Here is a 20,002-nt window from a genome sequence, read left to right as displayed (position 1 = left end):
TGGCTGTCCTGGAACTCACTTTGTAGACCAGGCTGGCCTCGAACTCAGAAATCTGCCTGCCTCTGCCTCCCGAGTGCTGGGATTAAAGGCATGTGCCCCCATACCCGGCCACTCTCTCTCTCTTTTTTAATTTGAAAGATTTATTCATTTATTTTATGTGAGTACACTGTTGCTCTCTTCAGATACACCAGGAGGGGACATCAGATTTCATGTGAGCCACCATGTGGTTGCTGGGATTTGAACTCCTGACCTCTGGAAGAGCAGTCAGCGCTCTTAGCCGCTAAACCATCTCTCCAGCCCTAGAATACTCACTTCACAGAATTTTGCTCCTAACTTATCCTTTCCTTTCCTCCAACCTCCTTGAGTGGATCGTTTTCTTTCTACCCTCTTGGGCTGACATAAAGATAACTTTTAATTTGCTTTCTTTGCTGAAATCTGTATTTAACAACCTGCAGATTCCCTTGGGTTACTGCTTGACCTGCACTGTAATGCTTTGTCGGGTTTTATTTATTTTTTTAATGATTTCATTTATATTATTTTTAAATTAACATTTAATTTGTCCTAAATGTGCCAGGAGTTCTGGAGCAACTTAGAAAAATTCTGCTTGTTTTTATATACTCCTGGTTTGATTTTGGTAATTGCCAGGAAATTCAGCCTCTGTGGTTTTATCATTACTGTGACAAAAATCTCTAACTAATCAACCTAAAGGAGGAATTTGGTTTGGGCTCAAGGTTTAAGAGGACTCAGTCCATCCTGGTTGACAGTGTCAGGAGGCAGAGAAAGGAAGATCAGAAAGGAAGCCAGGCAACACACAGCCCTAGAGACACACCACTAGTGACCAGACACCCAGCAGCTTGCGTGACAAATGTCGGCACCTCTCGCTCTACATGGCCGTAAGCTTTGCTGGGTGCGGTGGGGCTTGGAGGTTGGGTCTTGGCTTTCTCTGTGTTTAGGAGTGTGGTTGCTCATCATGTCATCCAAACTGCTGTCTTTTGCCGCTCCTCCGTTTAATCTTTCATTTCCCCAAAGAAGCCGATTCAAATGCCCCAGTACAGCTATGGCTTCGCTTCTGTCGGCTTGTGTTTCTATCCGAAGCGCTACTATTAGGGGCACATACATTTAGAACAGTTATATTTTCCTAACAATTTATCTTTCCTAAGCGTATTGATAATCTCATAAATATACGCAATGCTTCCTGATTACTCTCTCCTCCTCCCTTACCCTCTATCAATTCTCAGCCCCCTACCAGTCCCTTTCCCAGATTCATGTCTCTTGATGTATTCTGCGTTCCACTCAGTTCAGCCAGAGATTGACTGAGTCACTCACTGGCGTCTGGTGGGCTCACCCGTACGTAAACAACTGAGAGAAAGAACTTCCCATCTCTCAGAATGTACCCACAGCCAATAGTTCATCTGTGAGGTGTGTGGCCACCAGACCCCATCCATCCCTGACTGTTCACAGACCCACTCTGGCAAACCAATCTGGTGTGAGTTTGTGATTGTTGTCTTGCCCAGAGATGGCAAGAAATCCTTTTCCACAGTGTTCCCAAGCCTTGGGATAGGTGTAAATGTCATTTACTGGCTGAGCCATCAACTGTCACCTACCAGCACTTTGAGCACAAGTCTACCTTTGCCACTATTCACTGACAAGAGGGGCTCTTCTGATTAAAGCTGAGAGTAGCACTGTTTAGTGTATGTGTTTATATGCCTGTGTGCATATATTTGTGCACCAAGTGTGTCGCAGTGCCTACAGAGGCCAGAGGGCACTAGGCCCTCTAGAACTGTAAGCAGCCATCTCTCCACTGTGCCTATTTTTAATGTTATAAAATGTTTCCCTTTTGCCCTTATGTAAATTATAAATTATATATACACACACATATATATATACTATATCTAAAAGGACATTTTTATATGACCAAATATTTTTTCTGCTTTCACAAAATTTACAATAATTCCTTAATAAAAACCTAATCCTACAATATGCTTGTATCTCCTTGGCTTCCCTCAGAATAACTTTACAGCTAGTTTGTTCATATCTGAATCTGCTTGACTACACACACTGGTCTTCTCTTTTATTGGTCTCTCCTCTGCTATGGCCCATCTTCTTATCTGGTTTTTCAAAGTGTGGACTCTCTACCCAGGACATCCTTGATCGGTGGGAAGCCTTCTGTTGAACTTGGTTCCGTTCTGCCTTCTTGCAGTAGTTCTGTTCCTCTTGCCCTCGGCGGGGCCCTGGATCTGGAGGGGACAGCTGTTACCCCAACTGGACTTTGCTGGATGCTTCGAGTGGGTACAGTTTCACTGTATACATTACGTCTCAACCACAGTTTCCCCTTCCTCCCTTCCTCCCTTCCTCTTCCCCCAGATCAGCTCCTCCTCTGTTTCCCTACAAAAGAAAAACAAATGAACATCAGTTCTCGCAGGGATGATCACCTAATATAGTCTAATAAGATACAAGAAGACTGGGCACAGACCTGCATAGCAAGGCTGGACAAGGCAACCCAGTAGGAGGAAAAGGGTCCCAAGTGTAGGCAAAGAGAGACTCCCCCACACTCCCACTGCTGGGAGTTCCACAAGCACACCAGGCTACACAACCATAAGGCAAATGCACGGGACCTAACTCAGACCCATCCAGGGTCTGTGTTTATTGCTTCAGTCTCTTGTCAGCCCCTGTGAGCCCTGTGTAGTTGATCCTGTGGACTGTGTTCTTGCCGTGTCCTGGACCCTCTGGCTCCTATGATCTTTCCTCCCTATCTCCTACAGGTTTCCCCTGTAGGCTCCGAGTAGTGTTTGGCTCTGGGTCTCTGCATCTCTCGCTCACTTTCTGTTGTCGTCCTTGGTGGTCATCTCATAGTTCTAATATCGCCAATATGCTAGATCTCCACGGAAACTAAAGCTGTGCCTCACCAGCGGCCTCTCCTGGTCTTTCTTCAGGGTGATTTCAATCTTGCCACACAGTGCCCCATCTCAGCTGTTCTCCATGACCCTTCATGACTTCAGCACTAGCACCATGTGGGAAACTCCTGCACGTTACCAAGCTCAGCTGCTGGCTTGAGCTTCGACCTTGGGCCTTGTAGTGATCCTGAGGAAAACCTTCTCGGATTTTACCTCGACAATGTTGCTCTTATTAGTCACAGCTGTTTTTAAGCCCCCAGCCAATCCTCATCCACTGTTGTACGAAAGCAAAGTTCTCACTAAAGTGGTGCTTGGTTGCTTGTTAATCACAGCAGAGTCTTCAGCTCCAGGTTGCCAGAAATCCGATTATTTTTCTATCTTTTTAATTAATTGATTAATTAATTAAATAATTAATTTAATATCCCAACCACAGTTTCCCCTTCCCCCTCTCCTCCTACTCCTTTCCCCTAACCCCCACCCCACAACCCACTCCTCCTCCATTTCTCTTCAGAAAAGGGGATGCCTCCAATGTATATCAACCGGCCCTGGCACATCAAGTTGCAGTAAGATTAAGCATACCTTCTGTTGAGGCTAGACCGGGCAGCCCAGTAGAGAGAAAGGGTCCCAAAGGCAGACAACAGAGGCAGAGACATCCTCTGCTCCCTCTGTTAAGAGTCCTACATAAAGACCAAGCTGCACAACTGTCACGTATATGCAGAGGGCCTAGATCAGTCCCATGCAGGCTCCCTCATTGGCGGTTCAGTCTCTGTGAGCCCCTAAGGACCCGGTTAGTTGACTCTTTGGGTTTTCTTATGGTGTCCTTGACCCTTTCGGCTCTAACAAGCCTTCCTCCGCATCTTCCACAGGATTCCCCAAGCTCCGCCTAATATTTGGTTGTGGGTCTCTGCACCTGTTTCCCTCGGTGATTGAGTGAAGCCTCTCTGAACGCCATTATGCTAGGCTCCTGGGTCCAAGTCTAGCAGAATATCGTTAGCAGTGTCAGGGGTGGGCTCCCTCACATGGCATGTGTCTCAAACTAGACTTGTCATTGGTTGGCCACTCCCACAACCTCTGCACCTTTACTCCAGTACATCTTGTAGGCAGAACAAATTTTAGGTTGAAGGTTTTATGGCTGGGTTGGTGTCCCAGTCCCTCCACTGAAATCCTTGCCTGGTTTTAGGAGTTGGCCCATTCAGGATCCATATCCCCAATTGCTAGGGGTCTTAGCTAAGGGTCACCTTCATATATTCCTGGGAGTTCCCGTTGTCTTAAGTTTCTAGCTCATCTCAGAGATGCCTCCCCTAATTCTAGTTGTCTCTCTCAGTACTCTCTCACTTTGTCTTCCCCCTACATGATTCCTCCGGTTTCTATCCTCACCCTCTCCTCCTACTCATGCCCACCTCCATCCCCCACCATGTCTATTCTATTTTCCCTTCTCAGTGAGATTCATCCATGCCCCCCTTTGAGCGTTCCTTGTTACTTAGTTTCTTTAGGTCTGTGGATTGTAGCAGATAATATCCTTTACAGCTAATATCCTCTTGTAAGTGAGTACATACCATGTTTGTCTTTCTGGGCCTGGGTTACCTTTCTCAGGACGATCTATTCTAGTTCCATCCATTTGCCTGTAAATTTCATGATGTAGTACTCCATTGTGTAGATGTAGTACATTTCCTTTATCCATGCTTTGGTTGAGGGCATCTCGGTTGTTTCCAGTTTCTGGCTGTTACAAATAAAGCTGCCATGAACAAGGTTTCCTTGTGGGGTGGTGGAGTTTCTTTTGAATATATGCCCAAGAATGGTATAGCTGGGTCTGGAGGTAGATCGATTCCCAATTTTCTGAGAAACCAATATTGATTTCCAAAGTGGCTGGACAAGTTTGCACTCCCACCAGCAATGGAAGATAGTTCCCATTGCTGCATAACCTCACCAGCATGAGCTGTCGCTTGAGGTTTTGCTCTTAGCCATCCTGACTGGTATAAGGTGAAATCTGAGTCAATTCGATTTGCATTGTGGTTTACAATGTTGAGCATTTCTTTAAGTACTTCTTGGTCATTAGAGATTCCTCAATTCTCTGTTTAGATCTAAACCCCATTTTTAAATTAAACTATTTGGCTTGTCATTATATATATATATATATATATATATATATATATATGAATATGATATTGGATATCAGCCCCTTATTAGATGTGGGGGTTTGTGAAGATCTTTTCCCAATCTGTAGGTTGCCGTATTTGTCCTTTCAATGGTGTCCTTTGCCTTACAGAAGCTTTTCAGTTTCATGAGGTCCTACTTATTAATTGTTGATCCTAGTGCCTGTGTGATTGGTATTCTATTCAGGAAGTTATCTCCTGTGCCAGTGTGTTCAAGGCTATTCCCCACTTTCTCTTCTATCAGGTTTAGTGTATCTAATTTTATGCTGAGGTCTTTGATCCACAGCTGATAAACACCTTCAGTGAAGTAGCTGGATAGATACAAAGTCGACTAAAAAAAATCAGTAGCGCTCCTATATACTAACAATAAACAGACTGGGAAAGAAATCAGGGAAACAACTTTTACAACAGCCACAAATAATATCAAATATCTAATTGTAACTCTAAACAAACAAGTAAACAACCTGTATGACAAGAACTTCAGGTCTTTGAAGAAAGGGAATTGAAGAAGACATCAGAAAAAGGAAAGATCTGCCATGCTCATGGATCAATAGGATTAACATAATAAAAATGGTCCTCTTACTAAAAGCAATACACAGATTCAATGCTGTTCCCACCAAAATTCCAACACAATTCTTTACAAACCTTGAAAGAACAACACTAAACTTCATATGGAAAAACAATAAAGCCAGGGTAGATAAAACAATCCTGAACAATAAAAGATCTTCTGGAGGTGACGCCATCCATGATCTCAAGCTGTACTACAGAGCAATAGTAATAAAAACCTGATGGGATTGGTATAAAAACAAATAGGTTGATCAGTGGAATTGAATTGAAGACCCAGAAGTAAATCCACATATCTATGAACACTCGATTTTTGACAAAGAAGCCCAAATTACAAAAGAAAGCATCTTTAACAAATGGTGCTGGTCTATCTGGATGTCTGCATGTAGAAGAATGCCAATAGATCCTTTTCTTTCACCCTGCAACAAAACTCAAGAAACCAGGTTCTTAATTTAAAATACTTTTAGCTAGCTAACTTAGGCATGGTAGCACTTGCTTTAATTTCATCACTTGCAAGAGAGAGGCAGACAGATCTCTGTACGTTTAAGACTAGCCTGGTCTACATCGTGAGTTCCAAAACAGCCAGGGCTAGGTAGAGAGATCTTATCTCGAAAACATAAAAATAATGTCACGTGAACATCTCTGACTTTGCTTCCCTCTGAAACGTCACAAGCCAAGCCTATGTTGTCTCCACCCTCAGACTTCTCTTTCAAATTGCCAATAGATAATAAACCCTGAACACTCTCAGCCAACATTCCACAACCCTCCACCCCCCAAAGCTACACAGTCAGGTCCGATAGTAACACCCCCACATTCCTGGTACCAATTTCTGCCATAGTTTGTTTTCTGTTACTCTGATAAAATACGTGACTAAAAGTAACGTGGAATGCAACCTTAGTGGTTACAGTCCATCGCCCAGGAAAGTCAAGGTGAGAACAGCAAGGTAACAACCTAGAGTTAGGAGCTGAAGTAAGAGACCAGGGAGGGATCCTACTCCCTCTCCTGCTTTCCACAGCTTGCTCAGCTTGCTTTTCTCACACAGCCCAAGACCTCCTAAGCACAGTTGGCACCACAGAATGGGATGAGCCCTCCTACCTCAACCGTCTACCTGAAAGAATGCCTAACATGGAGAGAGGGCTCGGCAGTTAAGAGTAATAGCTACTCTTCTAGAGGCCCCAGGTTCGATGCCTAACACCTACCTGGCAGCTAACAACCGGTTTAAACTCCAGTTTGGGGGAGAATCAGCGCCATCTTCTGGCCTCTATTGGCACTGCGTACATACACACGGTGTTGTATAGAGACATACGTGCAAGCTAAACACTCATACCCATATCTTTTTAAAGCACCTAGAAAATACTCCCACAGACTTGTCTACAGGCCAGTCTGACAGAGTTGAGGTTCCTTCTCCCCAGGTGACTCTAGTTTGTGTCAAGTTGACAGAAACTAACAGGCATGTGTGGGCTCTAGTGCTCTGATGCGTCAGTCGGATACCATCTCCGCACAGCCTCTGTGTCTTGTTGCTGGATCCTGGTAGTCCTTTGAAGAAGTCATTAGTTTTGCTAGAATGTCCGTAGATTCTTTGGGGATTTCTGTGTGTGCATATGTGCATTGTGAGTGTGTGTGTGTGCACACGTGTGTGTATGCACGTGCACAGAGTATGCACGTTAAGGTCAGAGGTCAGTGCTACGTAACTTTCACATCATTCACCGGCCTCCTTCCCTGGGATTGGGAGAAAGATGAACATGAATGTTTCTCATTCCCTTTTTATCTTTGTGGCCAGAACTCTTGGTGCATCCAGACATCACCCATTGGCTAGACTGGCAATTAGCTAACAAGCAAGTTCCGGACCTGCCTGTTTCCATCCCTCACAGTCAGGATTACAGATATGCATGACCAAACCGTGCTTTTTCCATCAATAAATGGGGATCTTAATCCCAGTCCTCGTGCTGGGTGTCAAGTACTTTGCCAACTAAGCCATCCCCTCAATCTGCGTTCTGGTCTTTAAATGTCCCCAAGATCTCTGAAATCACTGGTAGTCAGCTTCTCCTGACCCCATTCCTCCAAAGAAGCGGTGACAATTGGAAACTGGTGGTTAGTATCGGTTGTCATCTTGACATGACCTGAAGTCACCTAAGAGTCTTCAGGCACAACTGAGGGGAATACTTAGCTTGAGTTAGCTTCTGCGCATTCTTGTGAGGGAGTGTCAGTTTACCTCGGGTTATCTGGTATGGGAAGACCCACAGGAAGAGTGGGCAGCGTCATTCCCTAAGCTTGGATCCTGAACTATATGGTAAAAGGAGACAGCTGGATGAGTGCCAGCATTTGTCACTCTCTGCTTGCCATCATATGTAATGTGCTCAGCTCACCATGATGCTCTGTACCCTGGAAGTGAGAGCCAAAATAAACACTTCCTCCATCCTTTAAGTTATTTTTGTTGGGGTATTTCACCATAGCAACAGGAAAAGTAACCACAAAAAAAGAAACCAAAACACCAGGACTGGAGCCAGGTTCTGTGTTTGCCACGGAGCCAAGTATTTAAGCCTGAATGGAAATTTATTTATAGTAATGATTTCTCTTTAAAGTTTTAAAATTGTGTGTGTGTGTGTGTGTGTGTGTGTGTGTGTGTGTGTGAGTGAGTCTGTGCACATGAATGCAGTTGGCAGGGGCTAGAAGAGGGCGTTGGAACTGGAGTTACAGGGAGTTGTGAGTCATAGGATAATGCATACTGAAACTGAACACTCTGAATAGCAACCATTATTAACCTTGAAGGAACCTCTCCAGCCCCTGGTAACAGTGTGTCTATATCTACAGAGAACTAGCCATTGGGATTTCATTGATGGTCCACTGTGTCTACTAAGCCTGAATTAAAGGGAATTTTCCTTACTGATGTTTCTGTTTTGTTTGTGTATCACCATCCCTTTATCAGTGGTGTGACTTCTCTTCCTTCTCTTACTGTGGTTCATGGTAACATTGACTTCCAAGCCCAGCCACAGGAGGCCACGAGGTGGTAACTGCTTCTTTACACGTGGCCTGGGTTTGCTCAGCCTTAGGCTTGATCTTATCATCCATGGCCCATAGGTCTCTGGTCTCATTTTGTTGCAGGATTCAGGCACCACAGACATGGTAGGTCACAGGCATACCTCTCCTTCTAGCAAGTGTTGTTGAGGATGAAGGGTGAACAGAATCTTCTTCAGTGGGCTGTTCTAATGTGAGAGTTTCAAACTCAGATTTGCCCTCTGCGTTAGCATATTCCTTCTATCTTCTCTTTGTATTTTCCAAGGCATTTGGCGGTTTTGTCTAAATTTCCAAGTTTATTAATGTGAAGTTCATAGTAACCTCAGTACCAAAACGTAGCCCTCACCCCCCTGAGGGACAAGAGAGAGTTTATTCTGGAGCCAGATGTGAGTGACCATGGACTGGGGTATAGATTTAGACAAACTCAAATTCCCTGTTCAACTGTGGAACACAATTGCATGAAATATGGCTAGTTACGAAACACACTCATAAGTTGAGGTGTTTGCAAAAATACATTGGTTGGGCCACAGCAAACCAGGAAAACTGCCGCAGGTTTCAAATGACACCTGATGACGTTTGTAGATTTAGATTGACGGAGGCTAGTGATCAGCAAAGAACACATTTTAGAGCCTTGATAATCTCATGGATGTGAGGTCAGACCCACGTGGGCTACAAATGGCATTCATAGGACTAAAAATAGCCCAAGATAATTACACTCTGGTCTGCAGCTTTTTAACTCTCCATGTTTAGTCATTTGGCTTTGTAGAATATTTAACACGGGTACAGTATCTCTCTTCTCTCTTCTCTCTGACTTCCGGAAACTTGAACTCACATCTCTTAGTTTTTAAGTATTTAAGGAGTTCTCTTGTCCTGTTGTTATTTTTTTATGCCTTTCATCTTTTAAAAAATATCTTTTATATTTTATTTTTAATTATATCTTTGGGTCGGTATGTGTTTATGGATGCAGGTCCCAGCAGAGGCCAGAGACACTGACATGTCAGGCAGTCGTGAGCCACCTGACGTGGGTACTGAGAACCGAACTTAGCAGTATGTGCTCTTAACCACTGAGCTATCTCTCCACCCACTTCATCTTTTCAATCAGTAAATATCACGAATGAGTTATGAATTTTACCACTCTTAAGCCTTTGGCTTGGTCAGTCTGATTTACTGTATTGAAAATGTTTCATGGGCTGGGGAGATGGTTCAGTAGTTAAGAGCACTGGCTGTTCTTCCAAAGGACCTGGGGTTCAACTCCCAGCACCTACATGGTAGCTCACAACTGTAATTCTAGTTCCAGGGGATCTGACTGCCTCACATAGACAGACATACAAGCAGAACACCAATGCACATAAAACACAAATAAATTAATTTTTAAAAGAAGAAAATATTTCACTAATGTCTGTCTCTTCTCTAATAGTTTCTTTGAGTTTACATTTACCATGTTCTTTCCAGCTTGCTGAGATATATGCTTAAATCACTGGGTTTTGGGGATTTGGTTCCTTAAGACAATGTCTCTTATATATCTCACCTGTCCTGGAATTCCTGTAGCCAAGGATGCATATCAAGTCCGTATTTTCCAGCCATTCCACCTCCCAAGTGTTGGGACTACAGGCATGGGACATCACATTCAGCTTTGAATCAATGTTTTTTGCCTTTATTATTTTCTCTTTTTTTCTTTTTGTTTTTTGTTCGTTTGCTTTTCAAGACAAGGTTTCTCTGTGTAGCCCTGGCTGTCCTGAAACTCACTTTGTAGACCAGGCTGGCCTCAAACTCAGAAATTCCCCTGCCTCTGCCTCCCGAGTGCTGGGATTAAAGGCGTGCACCACCACGCCTGGCTCAGCCTGTATGATTTTCTGATAGGTGCATTTATATTTGGAAATTTCTTTATAGTCACAGCTTTAACTATATCACGCCAGATTTACAATTCGGTGTTTTAGTTGTCTTTGGGTAAAAAGATAAAGTTACATCTTGATTTTTTTTTTCCTGACCCACAGATCATTTAGTACACATAGTCAGGAGTTTTCTGTTATTTTTATATTGATTTCTGCCTTAATTGCTCTGTGTTCAGGAGAGTTTTTATGACTCTCAAACCCTTTGTAACTGGCCTAGATTTACTTTAAGATCAACTTTAATGACTCTTCTAGAATAATAATGAACGCATTGAACAAAGAGTAAGGTTCTGCTAGTCACGGTTGTTCATATGACCTTTTTGTTCATCCATCCGTTACTGAAAGCCAAGCGCTAACTCTGTGACTGCAGACTTAATGATTTCCCCTTGTTTCATAATCTCTGTTCTGTGCATTTTGAGGCATTATTATTTGACCATCTTTACTGACTTGCTTTTCTTGCACATTTTCCTATGTACCTTTCTAGGGACCCCTATACCTTCCTTTGTACCCCTACACCTTCCTGTGTACCTCTATAGCTTCCTATGCACCCCTATAGCTTCCTATGCACCCCTATACCTTCCTATGTACCTCATACACCTTCCTGTGCATCCCTGCACCTTCCTGTGTAGCCATAACCTTCCTATGCACCCCTACACCTTCCTATGCACCCCTGTCTCCTGTTTCGGTCTCCATATTTGTAGAGGGCTTTTGCCAGTTCTGGCCTGGGCTTATCTAAATGAAATCCTTCACTCTACACCTTTCAGGTCCAAGCAGTGTAATTTGTAAATATTGTTCTCAGTCTATGGTTTGCCTTTTCATTTTCTTATAATTTGTGTGCATGCTACGTACATTTGTGTACACATCTCCCTCTCCATATATACATATATGTGTGTCTTGTGTGTATGTGTATATGTGTGTGTATGTGTATATGTCTATATATGCATATATGTATAAAAAGACCAGAGGTCAGCCTTGGGTATCATTCCTCAAGAGCCATCCACCATGTTTTGAGACAGAGTCTCTCCCTGGGACTTGGACCCACTGATGAGCTGGCCAGGCTGGCCAGCAAGCTCCATGGACCCTTCTGTCTCCACCTTCCCAGTGCTGGAATTACACAGTCAGCACGCACAGCTTTATCCACCAGTGTTGATGATGGGACTCACGCTCTCCTGCTTGCAAGGGGACATTTGTCTTAGGGTTGTATTGCTGTGAAGAGACACAGTGACCAAAGCAACTCTTTTTTTTTTAAATGTATTCATTTTATGTATATGAGCACACTATAGCTGTACAGATGGTTGGGAGCCATCATGCAGTAGCTGGGAATTGAACTCAGGACCTCTGCTTGCTCTGGTCCCGCTCGCTCCGGCCCCACTTGGTCGGGTCCGACCAGAGCAACTCTTACAAAGGAAAATATCAGTCTGGCCTGGCTTCTAGTTCAGAGATTTAATCCATTGTCATCATGGCGGGAAGCATAGCTGCACACAGGCAGACATGGTACTGGAGAGGCAGCTGAGAGTTCTACATCTGGAGTGGCAGACAGCAGAAAGAGCATAACAGTAGGCGCTATGCCTGCCTTGGGCTTTTGAAACCCCAAAGCCTACCACCAGTGATACACATCTTCCAACAAGGCCACATCCACTCCAACAAAGCCACACCCACTCTGACAAGGACACACCTCCTGATAGTGCCACTCCCTGTGAGCCTATGGGGGCCAATTTTATTCAAACCACCACACCCTTTACCAATTATACCACAGCCCCAATTCCAGAGCGTTTTAATCTCAGCAGTTGCAAATGCACCAGTTCTGACTTTTATTTGTGTGTGTGTGTGTGTGTGTGTGTTTGTGTGTGTGTGTGTGTTCACGCGCGTCATCTAAGAATGTTCCCCTAGGCAAGGTTGTGATTATTTCCTCCTGCATGTTCTGTTAGAAGCTTTGTGCGACTTCCGCATGCTTTGGAATAAATTCTGAGCCTCTTGTCACACAGCAGATAGGGTCTAGAGTGGATTCAGGGTGAGGAGAGCCACAGAAGGAGCCGGCAGCAGCTGGGTTGGATTGATGCTTCCTGAAGCTCCCTGGGTGTCCTGGCAGGCCCAGGAGCATTGTGGGTCAGGGTAGTCTGGAGAGATCTGTACGTTTCAGCTATGAAGATTCCACATTTAGGAATTGGAGAGAGATGGGGAAGCTGTGGGTACAATGAAGGAATTCTGGTCAGCCAAAGGCTCGTGCTTCTTGAAGGGAAGACTCAGTGTACGCTGTAGGTATGGTCTGTGGGGACCCAGCAGATGGCGGGAGTTGGAGGGCAGGGAAGAGAGGGGCCTGGGACAGTGCAGTGTTTAGTGTGTGCCTATGGGAACCATTGGCATCAAAAGGTTGCCAAGAGAGAGAAGCTGGTATCAGGGAGAGCATCCAGAGTGGAGGAGTCATTGGAGGACTTCCTCCACGCAGGAGAGAGGATGGCTACTGAATAAAAGCCAAGGCCTCGGGCAGAGATAACGGGGATCTGAAATTTCTCTCAGCACACATTAGAGACATAGAGAGAGGTCCAAGACTACCCTGTGCAGGCCTGGCACGGTGGCGCATGCCTTTAGTCCCAGCACCCAGGAGGCAGAAGCAGGTAGATCTCTGTGAGTTCAAGGCCAGCCTGATCTACAGAGTGACTTCTAGAACAGCCAGGGTGATGGTAGAGAGAACCTGTCTCAGACACAAAGAAACAAACAAGCAGAGACTAAGCAATGCCAAAGTGGCCTGGGGGGTTGGCGGAGGGTGCATCAAAGACTCGAAAAGGGTAGGAAGGGCAAAGACAGCTGAGATACACAGGGAGTGGGTAGAGGCAGGTGGACATGAGGCCTCCACGTGCGTCTGCTGTCAGGCTGGAGTGACTGTTCTGAGCCATGTGCCCTTTCCTTTGCCTTGATGTCTGTTTCTCTTTTGCAGCGTTGAAACAAGGAATTCCCCAAGATTTGTCTTCTTCCCCCAAATTAGACAGATACAAAATAGCACGACAGTTAACAGAAAAAGCCATCAAGGTAAATGTGTTTCCGGACTCATGGGGGGGTGCCTTTAAAAAAAAATTGGGAACTTGATTTGGAATTTCATTTGGGTATTGGCCTGACTGGATGACTTCCTCCCATATGGAGATGGTGCCAGCATCACTTTTGAATTTGTCTGAATCTCCCCTGTAGCCCCAATGGCCAGCTCTTCCTTGTGCCCTGTGAACGTATATAGCCATGTGGTGGGTGGTGGGCATACAGATGGCCCTCTAGCTCACAGATCTCCTGGGGGTACCAGAACTTAGTTCCAGGCGTCTTCTAAGTATTCTCCTGGATAGGATCAGATCTTCCAGTGGGACAAGGTTATGTATCTCTGTTACCTGGCAACACAAAAATCTATCTATAGAAAACTTCACTGCAATGCCTCTGGGGTCTCTGTGCTGGGACCTGGGCTCAGCTCGTCTCTCTGTTCATGTCTGCGTGATGGGCTCCTGGCTCAGCCTGTCTGTGTCTCTGTGACAGTCTGGACTGTGGTAGTGGCTTGGTTTGCTGACCAAGATCTCACTGAGCATCCCTTCTTCCAGCTGTTTGGGAGTCAGACGAATCCGTCCTCCGTGGGAGAGAGTCTGAGCTTCAAGCCTCTGCTAGGGATTAACCTGATGAGTTTAGGTCTCCCAGGAGATTGACTGTATCCATCAGAGCCCACTGATTTAGGGCCTCAGTGACATCCGCAAAGTCCTGTCACCGTTTTGGGATGATGCCAGTGAGTTCTGTATGTCCTGTCACCTTGCTGGTTAGAGTCCAGAGACAGTGTCCTGCATGCGTGACCCATCAGGGTCTGTACGTCTGCTGCAGGACTCCAGTGGCTTGGAGCCACTCCTCCTGCCTGACCCCAGCTGACCCTGCCCATCCCTGACCCTGCTAGTGACTGTGTACAACACGGGTCATATCACTGCCTTCTCCAGGTGGCTTGGGGTATCCTCGTGAGTGTCAGCTTTCTGTATGTGACTACATAAAATACCTGAGGCTTTGCACTTTATTAAGAAAAGAAAAGAAATGTACTCTTCACCCAGCTTGAGGGGCTGAAAGCCAGAGAGTGAGCAGCTCTGCCTGGTTGGCTCTGTCGCCATGTGGCAGATGGCACCATCGTAGACACGCACGAAGGAGGAAAAGAATGTTTGACAGAGGAGATCAGAGGGAGATGGGGACTTGGCTCACTCTTTCATAACTGCTCACTGTGTGAGAGCTAGCTCAGACTTACCCTTCCTGGGTATGTCCCCACTCTGTATTGGTGGCCATGCCTCAAGCACATGAACCCACTGGGAACAAGCAATGACCAATGACCGTCCCTTCCCTGACCTTTCCCTGGGCTGAGAAGACTGAGGTAGTACAGTTTGGTTCCCCCACTAGCTGCCAACCTCCTGCTCATCCACACACAGCTAACCATCTCAAGGGATGAGTCAGAATTTCAGCAACTTCTGGGCTGGCCCTGCCCCTTCCTCTGTTACCCAGTAGTTTTTCTCTCTCTGCCATTCTGAACTCAGGCACCCACAGCTTTTATAAACACTCTCTTGTCTTTGTGTTTCTTTTGTGATGTTAAAGACACTTTGACCAAAAACCACTTAGAGAAGAAAGGGTTTATCTCATGCTACAGGCTTGTAGTCAAGGCAGGAAACCTGGAGGCAGATGATGAAGCAGAGGTTCACTCCTCACTGGCTTACTCCTGTGGTTTGCTCAGCCTGCTTTCTTACACAACCTCTGCCTAGGGGTGGTGGCGCCCACAGTGGGCTCAGACCTCCCACATCTATTGTCAATCAAGAAAATGCCCTCAGGGACAGACACAGACCAAGGTGGTGGACACATTTTCTCAGTTGAGGTTCCTCTTCCCAAATGACTCTAGCTTGTGTTAAACTGACATAAAATTAGCCAGGACACTCATTTTTCTATAAAAGACAGCTGCACTGGGAGGCCTCAGTTTTTCCCTAGACCCTCAGGCATTGTGGAACTGTATGTCCCACCTGTATCCCAAATCCAGAAATCCTGGGGCTACAGAAATTCTGAGTTGGGGCTCATCCAAGTGCTGATTTCTCGGTTGTGTTTTGGCCCCCCTGAGTGTGTGAATGAGTGTGTAAAAGTGAGCATCTCTGTAATCCCGACCCAATGATGAATAATCACAGTGCAGCAACTGTGAGGATTGTATGTTCAAGCCCCCCCCCCCCCACACACACGCACACAGGCGTGCACACACCCACACTCACACAAGCACACACGCACCCTTCTGCATGCTGAGGGCGATGTTCCTGTGCTCTCTGGGCAGCGTGTGTGGCCTTGCCCTGGTGCAGTCTGGTGCAGCCTACCTTGGAAGGTCACCTCAATCCCCTTGTTGCTGAGGGCCTCAGCTAAGACACTGCTGTTTTCAGGAGAAGAAGATTTTCTCCATCTATGGACACTACCCCGTCATCCGGGCCACCTTGCGAAGAAAGGGCTGGGTGGAGAAGAAGTTCAGTTTCTTCCCCAAAGCTTTCCAGAACATTGGAGGTGAAGGTAAAGGACACATGGGTGGAATAGCAGACACCTTGTCCTGGGTGGGAAGGGTTTTTTTTTCTTTTTTAATTTCTTTCTTTCTTTCTTTCTTTCTTTCTTTCTTTCTTTATTTATTTATTTATTTATTTTTGGTGTTTTGTTTTGTTTTTTGTTTTTTTTTTGTTTTTTTTTTGGGGGGGGGGGNGAGACAGGGTTTCTCTGTATAGCCCTGGCTGTCCTGGAACTCACTTTGTAGATCAGGCTGGCCTCGAACTCAGAAATCCGCCTGCCTCTGCCTCCTGAGAGCTGGGATTAAAGGTGTGCGCCACCACGCCTGGCAATTTTTTTTTTTAATTTATTTACATGTCAAGTGTTATCCCCTTCCTGGAAACCCCCTATCCCATCCGCCCTTCCCCTGCTTCTGTGAGGTGTCCTCCACCCACCCACCCACTCCCACCTCCCTGCCCTTGAGTCCCCTACACTGGGGGATCTATCGAGCCTTCACAGGACCAAAGACCTCTCCTCCTAATGATGCATGACAAGGCCATCCTCTCCTACACATGCAGCTGGAGCCATGTGTACTCCTTGGTTGATGGTTTAGTCCCCGGGAACTCTGGGGGTGTCTGGTTGGTTGATATTGTTGTTCTTCCTATGGGGCTGCAAACCCATGAAGGGGTTTTTTTTTTTAATACAATAAGTATAAAAAGTCAGCACACCTAGGATGGCCAATAAGTCAGCCATCCTAGGTGTGCTGACTCTACATACCCACTGACATCCATCTTTGTGTATCTACTGCCTTTCCAACCTCACACATCCCAAGCAGCCACACTCTTAATGTGGTACCAGTCACTTTTTGGGTGTCCCCATGCCCACACCCCGCCCTAGCCATTCCCTCTCCAGGTCCATCCCCCACCAAGGCCACTCCTCAGGTACCCATAGCTCAGGCCAGGCCAGTCCTCCCCAGACTTATGCCTCAAGCCTCTATCTACGGCCTCCTACCCTGAGGGTCATCTGGTCTTCAGTATCCCCTTAATTCTGACCTAGCACAGCCTACCTAGGTGGCAGCAATGTGTCTCTTGTGTCTTGTTTGCAGATAAAAGTGCTGAGACCAAAGAAAATCAAGAGATAGCCTTGGAGAGATTCGATGATATCCACGATGTGATGGTAGGCCGCGTGGCCTGGTATTGGGGTATACCGTGGCCTTTTTAAAGTAAGACAGAGCACACTGTACAGAAGTACAGTGTAAGACTCCTGTATGGAAGCATGGTCCCTGGGGCATCTGGCTTCCCTGCATCCGGCCCCTAGCTCCTGCATCCCACACTGACTAGCACAAGTAAAGGTCTATATGGCTGTGGACTGAGATGCTGAGAGGTGGGGGTCCATGTATTACAGGATGGAGGCAGGGGAGGGGGGACTGGCCAGTGATCAGATGGGGTCTCCAGTAACACAGCAGTTGTACCCCAGTCGCCCCTAGCCTGGCTCCTCTGAAGCTCTCCTGTATCTTCTATAAAGAAAACAAAAAGGATAGTCACAGAGTGGACTTTTTCCCAGATATGTGGTTTAAAAGATCAGGTATCCAGAATGTCTGTGTATATCAGGCATCAATGTTTGTTTTAAAAACCAAATAAAATGGGCAGAGAATAGAATGACAGGTGGTCAGTCAGTAAACACATTAGGTTTATGGAGTTAATTCCATTTTTGAAGGCAGCTGTGCACTTAATCTAATTTATTCTTCTGTGAGTGCCGGATCCTGGGCACTTCCCCTGCTCTATCGTGGGGAAAAGCTGCCTCCTAGGGGTTCTGGGAGAAAGTTTCCTCTGGGCATCACAGTTACAGTGACCTCCAGTCTGCAGAGAGCACATCTCTGAGTCTCGCGTAGATGCCAGGCTGGGAGGAGTTCAAATTCACCTTCAGCCCGCAACTGAGAAAAAGCAGCTGGCTCCTGGCCAGCACATACCCTGCGTGGTTCGGGTTGTCCTCATATCACCGCGTGTGGCCCTCAGGAGCCACATAACCTCAGCTGAGATGAAGCCTTCAGCCAGAATCAACACAGTCTATGTCCCGCCCCCCAGCCCTCAGCTATGTCCCAGCATGTCAAAGACATGGACCCCTGGATGCTAGGTGTTGATAGATGGCTCTTCTTGCCAGTCCAGGTTGGTAAAGAACGAGATACCATACCTCCTCTGGACTATCAAGAGGGATGTTGTGGACTACCACAGCCTGACCTGTGACCAGATGCTAAATCACTATGGGAAGACAGCATCATTCACGACCAAGGTGGATGGGAGGCCCTGGGCTTAGTCTGAGTGGGTGGGCCATCTACAGCTGGGAGAGCCAGAGGGTCATATACAGGCTTCTCCCGGGGACACTCCCCCCCCACACACCTTCTATCCCACATGCCCACCTGCACCCCCGTTTCCTCCCTCTGTCTCTGGGTACTCTCAATGCCATGGAAGACCCCTTCCCAGGGAACGTAGACTGAGTCAGACATGGGTCCCCAGTGGGATTCACTTTATGTGAGTCTGCCCACTGAGGTGCCTGATGCACTGCTTTCTCTGGAGATTGGACTCTGCCTGAACATGAGAAGTCTGCCTTGGTACGTCCAAGCCAACCCAAACACCTTCTTCCCACGGTGCTATGGCCTTTGCACTGAGACCGAGAAGCAGGAATTCTTGGGTGAGTGACCCATGGCCTTCTGAGGTTTACCGCATGTCCCTAGGGCCAGGACTACATCTCTGGTCCATTTGGTAAGGGCCAGCCTGGAAACGTCCACAGGCCATGTTAACAGTTTGGGAGGAGCCACCTGAGGCAGACAGAAGCTAGAGAGCTAAATATTCCGATCTTGGCTCTGAGGGGACACAGCACTGGCTCAGAGCAGTACCGCCCACTTCTGATCTCTGTGTGGATGTCATTCTGCTCAGAGCCTAGGTTCACCTCGAGCCTAGGTTGGCAGGATGCACAGCTATGCTGCTCTGCCTATGTGCTGAGTTCAAGCAAGATCCCTCAAGAGAGGAGAGCTACGTTCTAGATGGTCCACGGAGGCCAGAGAGACCCCTTAGATTCCTCAGAGGATCCTAGCAGTGTTGCGAGGGGAGTAGTGGGAATATCCCCCAGGTCTCGGGGTTTTTTTTGGGGGGGGGAGGGCAGTGACAACAGAGAACATTGGAAAGGGGAGGAGAACAGCAGCTGTTGGGACTGGGTGTGGACAGGTGTGTGAGCAGCAAATGGGGAAGCGCCTGGTGAGGGAGGCAGGGAGGCCCATATGGCAGACTCTGCCGCGCCTCTGCTCTGGGTGGGCAGTGGGAGCAAAGTCTTGGTGTCCTTGCAGATGATTTCCGGCGCACGGTGGCTGCCAGCATCCTCAAGTGGGTAGTCCATCACCAGAATTACTGCAGCAAAGTCAAGGGCAAGAGTAAGAAGGAGGAGGCCAAGAACAGTGACCCCAGCCCCAAGAAAGGTACACAGCTATGGGATGGGGCCTTGATGCCTGATGGGGTGTGGAGTCTCTCTGGTCAACCGGAAGGGTCTTTAGCTGGTGAGGCAGAGTGTCTATGGCTGATGGACAGGTTGGGTGCTGTGGCTTTGGTGGTCCAACAAGCATGGAGGAGAGAGAGCGTCTTCTGATTTAGCTCCGATTCTCACGGCCTATCTTCTGTTTTGACAGTCGGCTAAGACCTTGGTCATTCTGTTTGCAGAACATATCCAGTACCAGGCACCATGATTTCACAATCACACTAAATCCTGCTCTAGCCAGTGGTCATTGCTGTGACCCTCCACATGGCCCCTGGAAGGACTGTGTGATGTGGGCACCCAAGCAGTCTCCTGGATTTAAGGGTTTCTGTTGTTGATGTCGTTGTCGTCTGCTTTAATAAAATTTGTGGGTTTCTTCCTCCTCCTCCTCCTCCTCCTCCTCCTCCTCCTCCTCTTCTTCTTCTTCTTCTTCTTCTTCTTCTTCTTCTTCTTCTTCTTCTTC

The 20,002-nt window shown here is 46.7% G+C and overlaps 1 protein-coding gene across 3 annotated transcripts in view; it reads left to right on the top strand.

Annotated features, from left to right (window-relative positions):
• Window positions 1-20,002, top strand: part of Ttll8 (tubulin tyrosine ligase like 8) — a 64,626-nt gene that overhangs the window by 3,709 nt on the left and 40,915 nt on the right. For 2 of the 3 annotated variants that reach the window (XM_021217118.1, XM_029548214.1), the window contains exons 2-7: window positions 13,451-13,542; window positions 15,927-16,050; window positions 17,123-17,193; window positions 18,183-18,306; window positions 18,591-18,705; window positions 19,358-19,486. In XM_021217118.1, coding sequence (XP_021072777.1) covers window positions 18,265-18,306; window positions 18,591-18,705; window positions 19,358-19,486 — 286 coding nt within the window. In that variant the 5' untranslated portion in view covers window positions 13,451-13,542; window positions 15,927-16,050; window positions 17,123-17,193; window positions 18,183-18,264. Of the gene's footprint in view, window positions 1-13,450; window positions 13,543-15,926; window positions 16,051-17,122; window positions 17,194-18,177; window positions 18,307-18,590; window positions 18,706-19,357; window positions 19,487-20,002 lie in introns of all 3 variants that reach the window. The other variant, XM_021217115.1, reaches the window with a different exon arrangement.

This window comes from Mus pahari, chromosome 17, assembly GCF_900095145.1.
Source record: "Mus pahari chromosome 17, PAHARI_EIJ_v1.1, whole genome shotgun sequence".
Classification (NCBI taxonomy): Eukaryota; Metazoa; Chordata; class Mammalia; order Rodentia; family Muridae; genus Mus; species Mus pahari.
The sequence above is the reverse complement of the archived record's forward strand: the minus strand, read 5'-3'. Positions and strand labels throughout refer to the sequence as shown.